The sequence below is a fragment of the Brassica rapa genome, chromosome A09, assembly GCF_000309985.2.
Source record: "Brassica rapa cultivar Chiifu-401-42 chromosome A09, CAAS_Brap_v3.01, whole genome shotgun sequence".
Lineage (NCBI taxonomy): Eukaryota > Viridiplantae > Streptophyta > Magnoliopsida > Brassicales > Brassicaceae > Brassica > Brassica rapa.
In genome coordinates, this window is record NC_024803.2 from 33,808,036 (window position 1) to 33,824,148 (window position 16,113).

The 16,113-nt window shown below is 28.6% G+C and overlaps 1 protein-coding gene and 2 long non-coding RNA genes across 4 annotated transcripts; 1 reads left to right on the plus strand and 2 right to left on the minus strand.

The window, feature by feature from the left end:
- Positions 1-883: 883 nt before the first annotated feature.
- Positions 884-3,331, plus strand: LOC103841196 (F-box/FBD/LRR-repeat protein At4g00160). The gene is made up of 4 exons (XM_009117718.3): positions 884-1,469; positions 1,560-2,428; positions 2,530-2,667; positions 2,761-3,331. Exons 2-4 carry the CDS (start codon positions 1,586-1,588, stop codon positions 3,064-3,066), a joined length of 1,287 nt encoding a protein of 428 aa, XP_009115966.1. The 5' UTR covers positions 884-1,469; positions 1,560-1,585; the 3' UTR covers positions 3,067-3,331.
- Positions 3,332-3,643: 312 nt separating this feature from the next.
- On the minus strand, positions 3,644-6,152 carry LOC117128543. The gene is made up of 2 exons (XR_004451900.1): positions 5,138-6,152; positions 3,644-5,059 (listed from the first exon to the last, which is right to left on the minus strand). It is a non-coding gene; the product is annotated as an uncharacterized LOC117128543 (long non-coding RNA).
- Positions 6,153-12,332: 6,180 nt separating this feature from the next.
- Positions 12,333-15,812, minus strand: LOC117128540. Of its 2 annotated transcripts, XR_004451889.1 has the most exons (3): positions 15,676-15,812; positions 15,354-15,500; positions 12,333-15,230 (listed from the first exon to the last, which is right to left on the minus strand). It is a non-coding gene; the product is annotated as an uncharacterized LOC117128540 (long non-coding RNA). The 2 variants fall into 2 exon arrangements; XR_004451888.1 differs by having other exon boundaries at positions 12,333-15,500.
- Positions 15,813-16,113: the final 301 nt, after the last annotated feature.

Consider the following 16,113-nt stretch of genomic DNA (forward strand, 5'->3'; position numbering starts at 1 on the left):
ATGCACCAATGCATTCAACATTACCCATTCAGCGCGTTCAAGTACCTCGTCCATATGACCTCTTTTCAGACCCTACCTATTTTATAATATTGCAACAAGGCTTCAATATTTCACGCTCACGAGATCTGATATATAGTTTGCCATCAATTTTGTTTGTCAAAGTATGCATGTTTTTATATAATACTTTCTCTCTTAAAATGGAACTTCTCTATCTAAATGGGGCACTGACAGTTGGCTCTACTTCTCTTGAGATTCAGACTTGACCCTTATAGAGTATACATTGACATTAACTAGACAGGATATAGAGGAACTATGAGATCCTCTAGTAGCTTATGTATGTATCTCCACTACAATATCATTCATAATTGGGATAACAATCCACATTCTCATGATCATTAATCAAAGTAGAGTACATTTCTCTCTTTGACATGGCCGAAAAATAGTCATGGATCTCTTCTTTACTTCTTGATGTTGGGGTTCATCAAGTACATGCATAATTGTAGTTTGATAACTTATCATCGTTACAACTCACTGCAAATTCAGTTCTTCACAACAAAACAAAACACTTTTGAGACTCATTTTCACTATGCTTAACATAAAATTGTTTTTTGATTTTCTAGTGATCAAACATATCCTTATTACACAATAATTAGACGATATATTCACTAAGTCATTGTTTTAAGCCATTTCTTATCTTTTTTCACTTAAAAACTTGGAGTGGATTGTCCACCAAACTTAAATATGTAAAGCAGTATAACACTATTACCAAAGTGTATAGTTTATCATGAAGCTCCAGCTCAACATCAAATATGTGAATTGGGCCAACTAAAACAACAAAAGCCCGATAAACTCATGACTAAGTTAAACTTGAGATCGCTTACATTAGCCAAAAGTACAACTTTTTATCCACACAAAATTAGTACAACAAGTACAAATTAGTACAACGAGTACGATGAAAACACGTAATCAAATCTAGATTCCAAACATATATGTTTTACTCTAGGTTCATGAACCTTGAGTTGGCATTGACACATTTTCTCTAGAATGTTCTTACCTTTCTTTATATATATCAAATCAAATCTTGCTGAAAAATAAAAGCGCAAATCAAAATCTAGTTTTTTTCCAATCGTTTCTCGCTTCCGTAGAGTTTTTTTTTATGGTATCAAAGTCATGGATTGTTCTTTTGATCCTGTTTTTGCTTAAACAATAAGCATTTCTTAGTAAAAACTTAGATTTTTTTTTTTGAAGGATTGTTATTCTCTTGCATTTGTTTCTCTTAACTAATTTAGATTTTTGACAGACCATCAGCTAAAAACAAAATCTGCGCTTTAAAGTATTCAATCTCAATAGTTAATGTTTTTTTTTGTTGGTAAGATTTGATCTATGCAAACCACTTCTTGGGTTAAGAAGATCCTCGAATAGTATTGCATTTAACTGAAGGATTTTACTAGCAACAATAATTGATAAAGGTAAGTTTTATTCAATTTTCTCGTATGTTTAAGAGCGTTATAAAAAAAATCTTAATATATTTTTACCTTTTTTTTTTGACGTTTTGGCAGTAAAAAGTTTTCGAAATTGAGGGGCCATGAATAAGGACATGATCAGTCACCTGCCTGAAGATCTGATTCGTAAAATATTATCCTTTCTTCCCACAAAAACCGCTATAGCCACAAGTCTTTTGTCTAAACAATGGCGGTCTCATTGGATGTCGGCACCAAAACTGAGGTTCGATTCTGAGGATTATGAAAATGAACACGACGAAAATTTTTCAAAGATTGTGTCCGAGTCCTTCCTATCACATAAGGCTCCGGTTCTAGAGAGTTTTCACCTCAGGTTTGGATTAGATAAAGTTGATCCTATAGATGTTGGATTCTGGATTGGAATTGCTTTTGCTAGACAGTTGCGTAAACTGGTACTCGATTTTCTCGAGCTACAAGAGAGCTTCATATTTCCAAGTAGCTTGTGTACTTGTAAAACACTTGAGACTTTGAAGCTCAGGAATCAGATTCTTCTTGATATCTCTTCACCAGCTTCTATGAAGTCTCTTAAAAAGCTGCATCTTAGTTATGTGTTTTACAAAGACGATGAAACTATCAATAACCTTTTATCTGGTTGCCCTAGTCTTGAAGAATTGATTGTGGATCGAAGTGACGAACATACTGTTGAGTTTTTCACTATTAACGTCCCTTCTTTGCTGAGATTAACCATTTATGATGACAATAGTGAAAAAGAGTTTCTCGGATATTTGATAGAGGCTCCTTCTCTGAAATACTTAGAGATTGATGAGTTAAGATGCAAGTTGTTTCTTCTAGAAGCGCCGGAGCTGGTGGAGGCAAACATCTATGGAGTTCCTGCAATAATCAGTAGCGAATTTCATGTATCTCTCACTTCAGTCAAACGTCTTGTCTTGGATGTATCACCCTTGAAGGTAAATTTGTGGTTTATATTTACACTTGATTTTTTTTTTGACAATTTTTTTTTGTTATTATCTCATTGTTTGTTTATATTATTAATTTGTCTTATGGATAGACTATATACCCTCCTATTGGAGATATCTTCAATCAACTGGTGTATCTAGAGATGTATACACGTGAAGCATTGTGGTGGGATCTACTTCGTAGGATGCTCGAACATTCTCCTAAACTACAAGTCTTGAAGCTCGTTGATGTAAGACATTTTATTGTTTATTAGTCATCTAGCTATTTTTGATGGTATAGTATTGAAGTACATTGAATCTCCTCTTTGTTTCATTGGTCGCAGGAATATAGGATTAATCCTGACTATCGTGTGTGCGGCAGGGAATGGAAAAAGCCAAAGTATCTACCTAAATGTTTGTTGTCACATCTCGAGACATTTGTGTGGACAAGATATGATGCGAGAAGAGAAAATGAAGAAGAAGTGGCTACGTATATCCTAAAGAACGCAAAACAGTTGAAGAGTGCAAATTTCTCCGCAAATCCCATTAAACCGAAAGAGCTGAGGAAGTTGGCTGAGAGACGTGAGATGTTCAGAAAATTGGATGGTGTGGTCAAGGCTTCAACTTCGTGCCACCTTGTGTTCAAATAGGGATGATTTTATTATGTAGTAGACTCTATTTAGGTAGAGGACGAAGCCGCTACAATCCTTTACTAATTATTAGTGATTTCATCAACTCTCCAAAACAAAAATTCAGTTTTAAGCATTATGTTTCTATCTTTTTTCTCCAATGATTTGTGTATGACAAAGGCTTACTTTAGTAGTCGGTATGAGTGAATAATCGCCATTGCTGTCGTGCGCAAGGCTATTTCAGAAGATGAAATTAATGAAGATGGTTTCTTTTTCTATGTATCAAGATTCTAGGTTCGAATGACCGTACATGGGTTTAATGCTTTCAAAGCACAGGTTATTTTTCGAAACAAATTAAATTTATTAAATTTATATATATACTAGGGGAGATCCGCGCTTCGCGCGGAGTTTTTGAATTTGTATATGTATATTATATATGAGATGTGTTTGGAGTTGAATAGTATAAAGGAGGTTAAGGCCGGGGGTCCTTATATTCCGACTAACGTATCCCATATTACACTATTGAACGTTGTAGAGCTTCGATATTTTGTATGAGTTTTCCACAATGGATTTACCGACATAGCTACTTGATTTGTTGTTCATGTGATGCCGGATATTGAGGGGCCCATCATTTTGTCGTTAACGCTATACGTAATGGTTTAGCATTTGTTTGGGCCTTTGTTTTGATAGCAGAAGAACGTGGCCTTTAAGGTATTTTAAAAATGGCTGTGAGAATGTGTATTTGGTTGTTCTTGATGCTATCACACGTAGAAAATTGTGAAGATTTTTATTCATGTGTCAGACTGGATTAATAATCGAATGTATGTTACACGGGGAAGGAGAGAATGTTGATTTGGAATAAACAATGTTCATATACTGGTCATACAAATCTATTTATGAAATAGTTTAAAACGGGATGAGATCACCAACGTACTGTTCGGGAATGTACTTTTTGCTAGTGGAGTAAAACTGATGAATGAAATAATTACTTAGATAGCTATTGCTTCCTAAACCAACATCGTAAATCAGCTTCAATATCTCCAAGGAGTTCCACTTGTGCCACTGTGTTCTAGTATTTATGGATTTGTCCACTAAAGGTTATCCTTAGTCCCTTCATTCTCAAAAGCAAAACAAAGGAAATTCTAGTTTTCTGCCTTATATTGAAACAAAGAGAGAAAGACGGGTCATGGTTACCAATTGTTGAACATTTTCTTCTCTAATTTCAGCAGGTAGCTGCATATGCGAAACATATATGCAACATGTTTTGGTATAAAAGTTAACTACAATTCATGAACCAGGCTTAAACCATTAACAAAAATTCATACTCTTCCTGGTTTGAAATCAGCAATAAAGAAGGTTAGTTTCTTTAGCTGCTATGCAGGTGAATTCATTACCTCAAACTGCTCATGGAGATATTTATGAACTTTCATTTGCAACCTTTGAACTTGTGTGATCTCAATGCTCCTGGTGATGAGAGAGTCAAAAATTAAACATATAAGTAATTCTATAACAATCAACATTCTGAACAGATAGAAAAACATATTTCAGGTTTGTTATGCAATCGTAAAATTGAAAGAGGCAAGAGATGAATCTCAACATTCACAAACCAATACAGGAAATAGAAGAGGAAAAGATCATTAAAATAAAATTGAGCGTTGGGGAAAAACCTTAGTGGCATAGATTTTGATCCCAATGCTTTTGAACACCTTTTTAAGGCATTGATCTCAGCAAGATCACCAGCAAGAGTGGAAGTTGCATGCGCATAAATGTAGTTTACCTGAAAAAACATTCAGACAAATAAATGGAAACCTTTTTTACAAAATTTCGGAAGCCTGAAAGTTAGTTTTTGTTATGTCCTTGGGTGACACACCAGCATCTTCTAGGCAGCTCTCAATGCATGAAGAGACACCTATTGGATCAGTAATATGAGGAGCATCACAGTTAACAGCACCTCCAAGATACTCTGCTACTAATGGAGCATCACGTTTCATTGCATGTTCCAAGCTTCCATCACCTATTAGACCATATAACAAATTAGCACAGAAATGGACACAAAATTCAAAATCTATATATATAAAGTAATAGGACTCACCAGGTAACTGACTATTAGTATTTGCCAAAGACATTAAGGCTGCATAACGTAAAGAGCTCCAACGGAATTGAAGCACGTGATTCGGTCCTCTCAACACACTTAGTATAGTTTGTGAAGTGTATCGATTCTTTTGAATCTGAGAACTTCAATTCCGTGTTGCTACTGACAACATCAATCCGCTAATCTCATAAGTTGCACCTTCTCTCAGCAGATGTCGGAAAGAGTTAAGCCAATGTTCACTGATAGACCCTTGGATAAGGGTTTCCTGGGAAGAGGCAAACAAAATTAGATGTCTTCAAGTCTATGAGAAGCTGTCAGGTTCAGAGACAAACCTTTTCATCAAGAAGGAGCATGTCGACACCTATCATCAAGAAGGAGCATGTCGACCCCTTTTCGGTACGATACCATTGTTGCAGGTTTTGTAGTAAGAAAGAGATTAGATTCTGTTGAAGAAGCTGGATTTGGAGATTTCTTAGACGGTTATTATATAATGTTTTTTCAGGAATTTCATCGAAACTTTAGGGAAGGAAGCTATTGAATTCATCGCTGCGGGAGAGATTGAAGGATTGATTTAATAGTTAGAAGTATAGACACCATCTCATCGTCTAGTCTAAGCGTTACAGAAACCTGAAGCTGTTGTCTGAGGGTTGCAGGGAATCTCAACAGGAATAGTGGAAACACATAGCGGAAACGCAGGTGGAGAGAAGACTGCTTGCGCTTCGTAAATATTGTGTTTGTTTGGGTTTTGAAAACATTAGACTACTAACTCTTTCATTGTCGTCGTAGGCCCATTCCGAGGAGTTTAAGGTGAGCGTTGACGTGGTGCAATTTGCCTCTCCTTCCATAGTGACGTGGCACAAGAAAGGAGAAGAGACCAAAGCCTACTTTATTTATAAAAACTAGGGATTAACCCGGGCTACGCCCGGGATTTTTATTTTTTTTCTAATTGAAGTTGTTAAATTATTTATATTTATATAAATGTTAAAATGCATGTCATAATTAAAATTTATTTTTAAATTTTAACACGTTAAATTAACATATTTTTTACTATTTAAATATTTTTTTGTAATTTTATTGGCTATCTAGTTATCATATTTAACAAAACTATCTTTTGAGTGTTGGAATAAATGTTTTAGAGATTTTATTAAACTGCAGAGTATTTTTGGATCGACCACATGCTCAACATTCGATCGATCCGTAAAATGATGGTCGATCTCCTTGGCCAGGTAAGTATAATTTTAGCAAAAATATCTTTTATTTTCAAATATTAAGTATATAACTATTCTTTTTAATATTTTTTAATTGTATTTTTGATTAAATTATTGTATTATAATGGTTATGTAAATATTTTTTGTGATGTTTGAATTTTTGTTGTTCGTATACTTAACCTAGATGATATTGATGTTTAACAATTTATTGTTTTCTGGAAATAGAAAATAATGATATATCAAAACGTATCTAATACTTGTTAAATGATATTATAATGTAAATTACATCCATTATTTGAAAATAAACATTTGTTGTTTTTATTTTTATTTTAAATCAGAAATTATTTTTATTTAAAAACATTATTCATATATAATATAATAGTTTAAGTTTGGAAGATTAATCTAAATATATAAATTATGTATATTTTTTAAAAAATAATTTAAGATATTATATATTGAGTATCTCAATAAAAGCTGAATTTCTTATCTTGAAAATCAGATATTTATATTTTTGTCTTCATGTTATACTCACCAATCCATCATTGAAATTTATAACTCAGTACGTTTTTTTAAAAACTTAGTTTTAAGTAATAAACAAATTTAATAAATTAAATTCATCACCTATAAATATAATGTTCTGTAAACTATATTTGAAAAGTCTCTAAAATTATATTTTAAGCATAATATTATTATTATTTAATTTAAGTTATTTTAAACATAATATATGCTAAACCAACTTAAATTATATTTACAATAGGACCATCCTAAACCGGTTAGTAAACCAAAAACAATACTAAACCAATATGAACCAATACTTGATTCGGCGAGGAAGGAAGTGTTTCGGGATAAACGTTTGAATGGTTATTAACTGAAATGGTTTGATCATGAAAGAGTTAGTATGAATATTAACAATAAAATTATGGATTAGATTAATTTAAATTTGTAAGAATACCTTTGAGTCTATGAAAAACAATTCAATTCCCATGAATAAGTTTGGCTTTTGGAAGTTGCGTGTTTCCCAACAATGAATCCACATAACAAAAAGTTTGTTGTTATAAAAAAATCTCATTCAAGGTCATTAAAGGTTTTTGGGACGGCAAGAGTTGATAGTGAAACCATTTTTTTGCTCGAGTGCTTTGAAATTTTCCTTAATAGTGTGAGATTGATGTGGATGGAATAATGAGTTTTATAGGGACTTTTTTGATGTAAAACTATACATTTTTTTTTGTTTAATGTGGTATTTCCATTTTTATATAATTTACTACCATTTTAAGATAGAAGTACATTTTAAGATAGATGCTTAAATCTTAATGTACTTTTTCCATTTTTTTAAACGTTTATTTCCATTTCTTATATTTTTATTTACGTAATATCTATATTTTATATTTTTAAATAGATATTTAAATATTAATGTACTTTTTCCATTTTTAAATTGTGTATTTACTTATATTATATATTTTACATTTTAAGATAGATGTTTAATGCTTGATGAACTTTTTCCATTTTTAAAAAAATTGTGTATTTACTTATTATTACATATATAATTCATATATTATATATTTACATTATTTACTTATTATTTATTTTCATGTATATGTATTTCCATTTCTTGTACTTTTAATTTACTTAATATCTCTATTTTACATTTTAAGATAGATGTTTAAATCTTAATGTACGTTTTCTATTTTTTTAAATTGTATATTTCCATTTGTTATACTTTCTATTTACGTAATATCTATATTTTAAATTTTAATATATATTTTTAAATCTTAATGTAATTTCCCATTTTTTAAATTTGGTATTCACTTATATTATATATTTACTTATTATTTATTTTTCTTTATATTGTGTATTTCTATTTCCTATAATTTCTATTTACTAATAATTTTATATTTTAAGATTGATTTACATTTTAAGATAGATGTTTAAATACTAATGTATTTTTTCCATTTTTTTAAATTGTGTATTTCCTTTTCTTATACTTTCTATTTACTTAATATTTATATTTTACATTTTAAGATAGATGTTTAATATTTAATGTACTCTTTCCATTTTTTAAAAATTGTGCATTTACTTATTATTGTATATATAATTCGTATATTTATATATTTATAATATTTACTTATTATTTATTTTTCTATATATTGAGTATTTCTCTTTCTTATACTTTATATTTAGTTAATGTCTATATTTTATATTTTAAGATAGATGTTTAAATCTTTATGTATTTTTCCATTTTTAATGTAAAACGGCAATGTTTAATAGAAGAACTTGGATAAATAGTCAAATAGTTATATTTATGTTTTTTTTTCTTTTTTTAATAAAATGGTAATGTTACATTATGAAGATAACCCGTTTTTTTAGTGAACAATGGTAATCTTACATATGTTTAATGTAGTTTTTCCATTTTTTATGTTATATGTTTACATATTATTTTTATTTTTAAATGTAAAATGGTAATTTTACATATGTTTAATGTAGTATTTCCATTTTTTATGGTGTATGTTTACATATTATTTATTATTTTCGAAATTATATATAATTTTCTTTTTTACAAAATAGTAATGTTACATTATGGAGATAAGCCGTCTTTTTTTTTAGTGAAAAATGGTAATCTTACATATGTTTAATGTACTTTTTTCATTTTTTATGTTGTATGTTTACATATTTTTTCTTAAAATAAAAATGTAAAATGGTAATCTTACATATGTTTAATGTAGTATTTCCATTTTTATGTTGTATGTTTTATATATATTTATTATTTTTAAAATTATATATAATGTTTTTTGTTGTTTTTATAAAACGGTAATGTTACATGATGGAGATAAGCCGTCTTTTTTTAAGTGAAAAATAGTAATCTTACATATGTTTAATGTAGTTTTTCCATTTTTTTATGCTGTATGTTTACATATTTTTTATAATTTTCAAAAATAAGTAATATTAAAATGTAAAACTATATTTTATGCCACGTGTCATCTTTCGAGATTATATTATATATTTACTTATTATTTATTTTTCTTTATATTGTGTATTTTTATTTCTTATACTTTCTATTTACTAATAATTTTATATTTTAAGATTGATTTACATTTTAAGATAGATGTTTAAATACTAATGTACTTTTTCCATTTTTTTAAATTGTGTATTTCTTTTTCTTATACTTTCTATTTGCGTAATATCTATATTTTACATTTTAAGATAGATGTTTAAATCTTAATATACTTTTTTCATTGTTTTTAAGTTGTGTATTTCTTTTTCTTATATTTTCTATTTACTTAATATCTATATTTTACATTTTAAGATAGATGTTTAATATTTAATATACTCTTTCCATTTTTAAAAAATTGTGCATTTACTTATTATTGTATATATAATTCGTATATTTATAATATTTACTTATTTTTTTTATATATTGAGTATTTCTCTTTTTTATACTTTATATTTAGTTAATGTCTACATTTTATATTTTAAGATAGATGTTTAAATCTTTACGTATTTTTCTATTTTTAATGTAAAACGACAATGTTTAATAGAAGAACTTGGACAAATAGTCAAACATATTTATGTTTATTGTAGTATTTCCATTTTTATGTTGTATGTTTTACATATATTTATTATTTTCGAAATTATATATAATGTTTTTTGTTTTTTTTATAAAACGGTAATGTTACATTATGGAGATAAGCCGTCTTTTTTTTAAGTGAAAAATAGTAATCTTACATATGTTTAATGTCACGTGTCATCTTTCGAGTTTATATTATATATTTACTTATTATTTATTTTTCTTTATATTGTGTATTTTTATTTCTTATACTTTCTATTTACTAATAATTTTATATTTTAAGATTGATTTACATTTTAAGATAGATGTTTAAATACTAATGTACTTTTTCCATTTTTTTAAATTGTGTATTTCCTTTTCTTATACTTTCTATTTGCGTAATATCTATATTTTATATTTTAAGATAGATGTTTAAATCTTAATATACTTTTTTCATTGTTTTTAAGTTGTTTATTTCTTTTTCTTATATTTTCTATTTACTTAATATCTATATTTTACATTTTAAGATAGATGTTTAATATTTAATATACTCTTTTCATTTTTAAAAAATTGTGCATTTACTTATTATTGTATATATAATTCGTATATTTATATATTTATAATATTTACTTATTATTTTTTTATATATTGAGTATTTCTCTTTTTTATACTTTATATTTAGTTAATGTCTATATTTTATATTTTAAGATAGATGTTTAAATTTTTACGTATTTTTCTATTTTTAATGTAAAACGGCAATGTTTAATAGAAGAACTTGGACAAATAGTCAAACATATTTATGTTTATTGTAGTATTTCCATTTTTATATTGTATGTTTTACATATAATTATTATTTTCGAAATTATATATAATGTTTTTTGTTTTTTTTTATAAAACGGTAGTTTTACATTATGGAGATAAGCCATCTTTTTTTTTAAGTGAAAAATAGTAATCTTACATATGTTTAATGTAGTTTTTTCATTTTTTAATGCTGTATGTTTACAATGTAAAACTATATTTTATGCCACGTGTCATCTTTCGGGTGAATTTTTTTGCTGATGTGGACGCTCTATGGAGCCTCAAAAGGCCCTAAATTTTTAATATTTATGTTTTATTTTATAAATTTTTAAATCTCAATCTCAAATCCTCACCCCTTAACTCTAAACCTTAAACATAAAAAGTATAAAAATATATATTTACTTATTATTTATTTTTCTTTATATTGTGTATTTTTATTTCTTATACTTTCTATTTACTAATAATTTTATATTTTAAGATTGATTTACATTTTAAGATAGATGTTTAAATACTAATGTACTTTTTCCATTTTTTTAAATTGTGTATTTCCTTTTCTTATACTTTCTATTTGCGTAATATCTATATTTTACATTTTAAGATAGATGTTTAAATCTTAATATACTTTTTTCATTGTTTTTAAGTTGTTTATTTCTTTTTCTTATATTTTCTATTTACTTAATATCTATATTTTACATTTTAAGATAGATGTTTAATATTTAATATACTCTTTTCATTTTTAAAAAATTGTGCATTTACTTATTATTGTATATATAATTCGTATATTTATATATTTATAATATTTACTTATTTTTTTTATATATTGAGTATTTCTCTTTTTTATACTTTATATTTAGTTAATGTCTATATTTTATATTTTAAGATAGATGTTTAAATTTTTACGTATTTTTCTATTTTTAATGTAAAACGGCAATGTTTAATAGAAGAACTTGGACAAATAGTCAAACATATTTATGTTTATTGTAGTATTTCCATTTTTATATTGTATGTTTTACATATAATTATTATTTTCGAAATTATATATAATGTTTTTTGTTTTTTTTTATAAAACGGTAGTTTTACATTATGGAGATAAGCCATCTTTTTTTTTAAGTGAAAAATAGTAATCTTACATATGTTTAATGTAGTTTTTTCATTTTTTAATGCTGTATGTTTACAATGTAAAACTATATTTTATGCCACGTGTCATCTTTCGGGAGAATTTTTTTTGCTGATGTGGACGCTCTATGGAGCCTCAAAAGGTCCCTTTTATTAGTAAGGATTTTTTTTATATATTGAGTATTTCTCTTTTTTATACTTTATATTTAGTTAATGTCTATATTTTATATTTTAAGATAGATGTTTAAATTTTTACGTATTTTTCTATTTTTAATGTAAAACGGCAATGTTTAATAGAAGAACTTGGACAAATAGTCAAACATATTTATGTTTATTGTAGTATTTCCATTTTTATATTGTATGTTTTACATATAATTATTATTTTCGAAATTATATATAATGTTTTTTGTTTTTTTTTTATAAAACGGTAGTTTTACATTATGGAGATAAGCCATCTTTTTTTTTAAGTGAAAAATAGTAATCTTACATATGTTTAATGTAGTTTTTTCATTTTTTAATGCTGTATGTTTACAATGTAAAACTATATTTTATGCCACGTGTCATCTTTCGGGAGAATTTTTTTTGCTGATGTGGACGCTCTATGGAGCCTCAAAAGGTCCCTTTTATTAGTAAGGACTAGGGATTAGTCCGCTCTACGGACGGGTGAGTTATAATAAAATTATTTTATATTAAAATATATTTTAATTTTATAAAATATTTGAAAATTATTTTAAATTTAATTTTAATAAATTAAAAATGAGGTTTTTACTGTAGATTAGTTTGTGATGTTTTTTTTTCTTGTTGTTATTTTGCTATGATGACTTAATCTATTTTATTTTAACAGTATTGTCCTATGGTTTTTGATTTATTGTTATGTGCATGTGAATTTTTCCGATGGTGCTAAATTGTTTAATATTATGGATTATACTTGCATGTTGACTATTATTGTCATGCAAATCAGTAAGTGGATGTCGGTAATATGTTAAAAGGTATTGAATCCCTTAAAAAAAATATTATTTTAAAATGGAGAGAGTGAAGCTAATATTTGCCCAATAAAAAACATATAATCTGTAAATTTTAATAGAACACAATTTCTCATTCATCTGTAATAGTAATATAAATAGGGTCGGGTTGGAGCTCATTGTTTTAAACATTTGAATGGAACCCAACATATAAAGGGCTCCCAATTGTTTTTAAAAAAATATTTCTATATATTAATCCATATATAAAATACATAAAAAGGTTTTTTATAAGGTAAATAAATTTTTCATAAAATGAAATAAAGATTTTTTTTATTATTCATTTAGATAATTATTTTTGTATAATTTTCATATAGCTTAGAATATTATAATAAACTTTTTAAAAAAAAATTGGAATGCGACATCGTTTACACAGGTTCGGTTTTGAATTGTCGATTTCATTGTTTTCAGTGTTCCAAAGTAAACACGGACGTTGTTCGACACATATATCATAGAGGGATGTTTTGATGTGTTATTCTAGCTATTGTATCGGACCTTGGTATGTTTTAATTATTGTTGCTTTGCAATTGCCGCTATTCTAGTTTGTCTACGTTCATAACATCAAAATGCCATAGAGGTAAAAGGCATTTATATATGATTCTTTAGAAACCAAGTGAATAGACGAAATCAGTGTTGTTTGATGAAAATATTCTTGTATGTTCTTGACATTGTAAGTTTATGTGTTACCGGCGTTAAGGAATCTAATCACTATTAGATCCATGTATCTGGTTAGTGAGTTGAGAGGATGATCCGAAAAACTGAGAATTTTCATATTTTTGTAGACCAGATTGTCTTACGCGGCCTTAGCTAACACAAATCGAATGATATTTTGGATGGTGGCCCCTGATGTTTAACATGCTCGTGAAATGATTTCAGTATGAATATCTTGTAGCTTTTAAGACTTAAAAGAGGGGATATTTTTCGAGTCATTTTTTGTATTATTTTCAAGTGATGTGATTGTGGTTACTGATGGATGGATGGGTTGGATCTTTAAACATTGCAGAGTATAGTAGTATCATTTAGGCGATTGCTTGTAGTTTTTCGAAAAATTATTCCGATTGTCGTTATCATTGTTCTTTTTTTTCTTGTCCATTCCATTCACTCTTCACCACCAAGTCTAAGAGTAGTAGCGTCTTGTATGGTGTATACAAAAATCAGAGCATTCGTTTTTTTCTCTTAATTTGATTCTTCCTCGGGCTTACTTGCTAATCTCCCACAGCCTTGTAGTATCTTACCATGATAATTTTTTTCTCTATTAGAAAACTATAAACAACACAAAGATCAATTAAAAGATCAACTTCAAAGAGATTACGAGCTCTAGAAGGAGAAGGCTATTGATAGTTGTTCACCTCCTTTAGTAGCAAGTGTGTCCTTCATTTATGTCGCTTATATTGATACGTCCCATGTAATCTGCAGCATCAGGGACCATCATACTGAAGAGGTCGTGGGTTCTGCACATGAATAACAAAGTGGCTAATGTGCACCTGAAGAGGTCGTGGGTTTCTCTGTGTTCTGTCTGAAAGCCTGTTACAAACTATTTAAACATTACTAACAACTGAGAAAGATAAAAAGCAACATTATTAAGCATGCATCTTTTTGATGTTTTTGTAAACAAAACAGAAACTGCTTACTCGGATGAATTGTACGTCTGCCAATTTTAGTAGGTACAGCACCAGATTTCCACTTGTTTACATGACTTTTAGAGTTGGTCATTGTTTCCATGTCACCATTTAAACCTGCAGCGAGGATGTGGAATTAGTGTTGTGGTCAGAGTGGCAGTGACTTACATATGCATAATAACAATTGAATTTCAGTGTGAGAGATCCGCAAGCTTGGTAACCAAGGAAGTGACATATAGCATTGAAATTATTGCCCTTGCACGTGCCTTCTGTCTCTCAAGTTTCAAAGATTTCATTTATTAGGCAAGAGTGTGTGTAGATTATGCAAACAATCTTGAGTATTCGGATATCAGTATTGGAAATGAACATAAATCATTTAGAAAACATGGAGACTTACCAAGCGCTTGTTCATTTCAGTAAGTAATATAGGTCAAAAGCTTTCCCGTCTGAATCTAGAGAAGGAAGGAAAAAAACATCTAAGACTCCAAATTTCTTTTTGCAACATATTATCTCCAACATTTATTTGTTTCTTCTTCTTATTCTTTTTCTTACCTGGGATAGCTAAGCGGAATCATCAGAGTCAGGATGGAGAAGCAGCTGGAACCACAAAAATAAATATCTTGTAAGATTCCATACTTATTTGCTTTGGTGTAAAACTAAGAGAAGTCTCATGTCAAGAATTCAAACATGTTTGTGAATGGAGGAAGAAATTCAATAAAGCAGATACCAAAGTGAGAACTGAGTAGAAATCTTAACAGCAGCTACACCGTGCCTAAGTAGCCCTTGAATTTCCTGCATAACAAAAAGATAGCATAGACATGAGATATAATACTAAAACGAACATCTTATTATTCGAGAAAGACGAAAGATAGCTAACAGTTGTAAATACATATGTTTACAATATCAAATCATTACCTTTAAGATAGCGTATAATTCTCCATATTGTTTCTTGTCTGCTGCCAATAAAAAGTATACATGACTACATAACCTTTCATATAAGTTTTCGTTAATAAGAGCTTGTCCTGCGTCACATATCTGGTTACTACCTTCTCCTAGTATCACCTGAGAGAACACATCACATGCAAATCAAGTAAGTTTATTGGCTGCTTCAATCATGCGATGATTCTCCTACATAACTCAGCTAAAGTTTCACTGATTCTGGGCTGTGGATCGATTGATGAATTCAAAATCAGAGACAACCAAAGAACTGGTTATGAGAGAAAAAAAAAGATCTTACCGATGACTTCAGGCTTGCCTTCCATACCTAAGCTCAGATTTCCAAAGCTACGTTCTCTTTGACATACTGACTCACGCAACTACACATCAGCCTTCTCAATCCTCAATTTGCTGTTTGCTGCTTAGGCTTCTGAGATCATAAACGAAGCAAAGACCCGAGGTATATTTAATCAACGTGAGATTGTAGAAGATAGACGAAGAAGAAAGAGTAACTGATGTTCTGATGCAATCATGACGAGCTGATTTAAAGGTAAAACGTAACCGTGAGCTGAAAGGTGATTAAAGGCCAGAAGAATAGAAAACCTAATTTATATGGGGTTAAGATTATGCATAAAGCCCAAGCAAAATGTAGCAAAACACAAACCAAAATTAAAATACAATCGTAGAGCCCATCACGTAAAAACAACACAAACCGGAGAGAGCAATTTCTTTGTTTTTT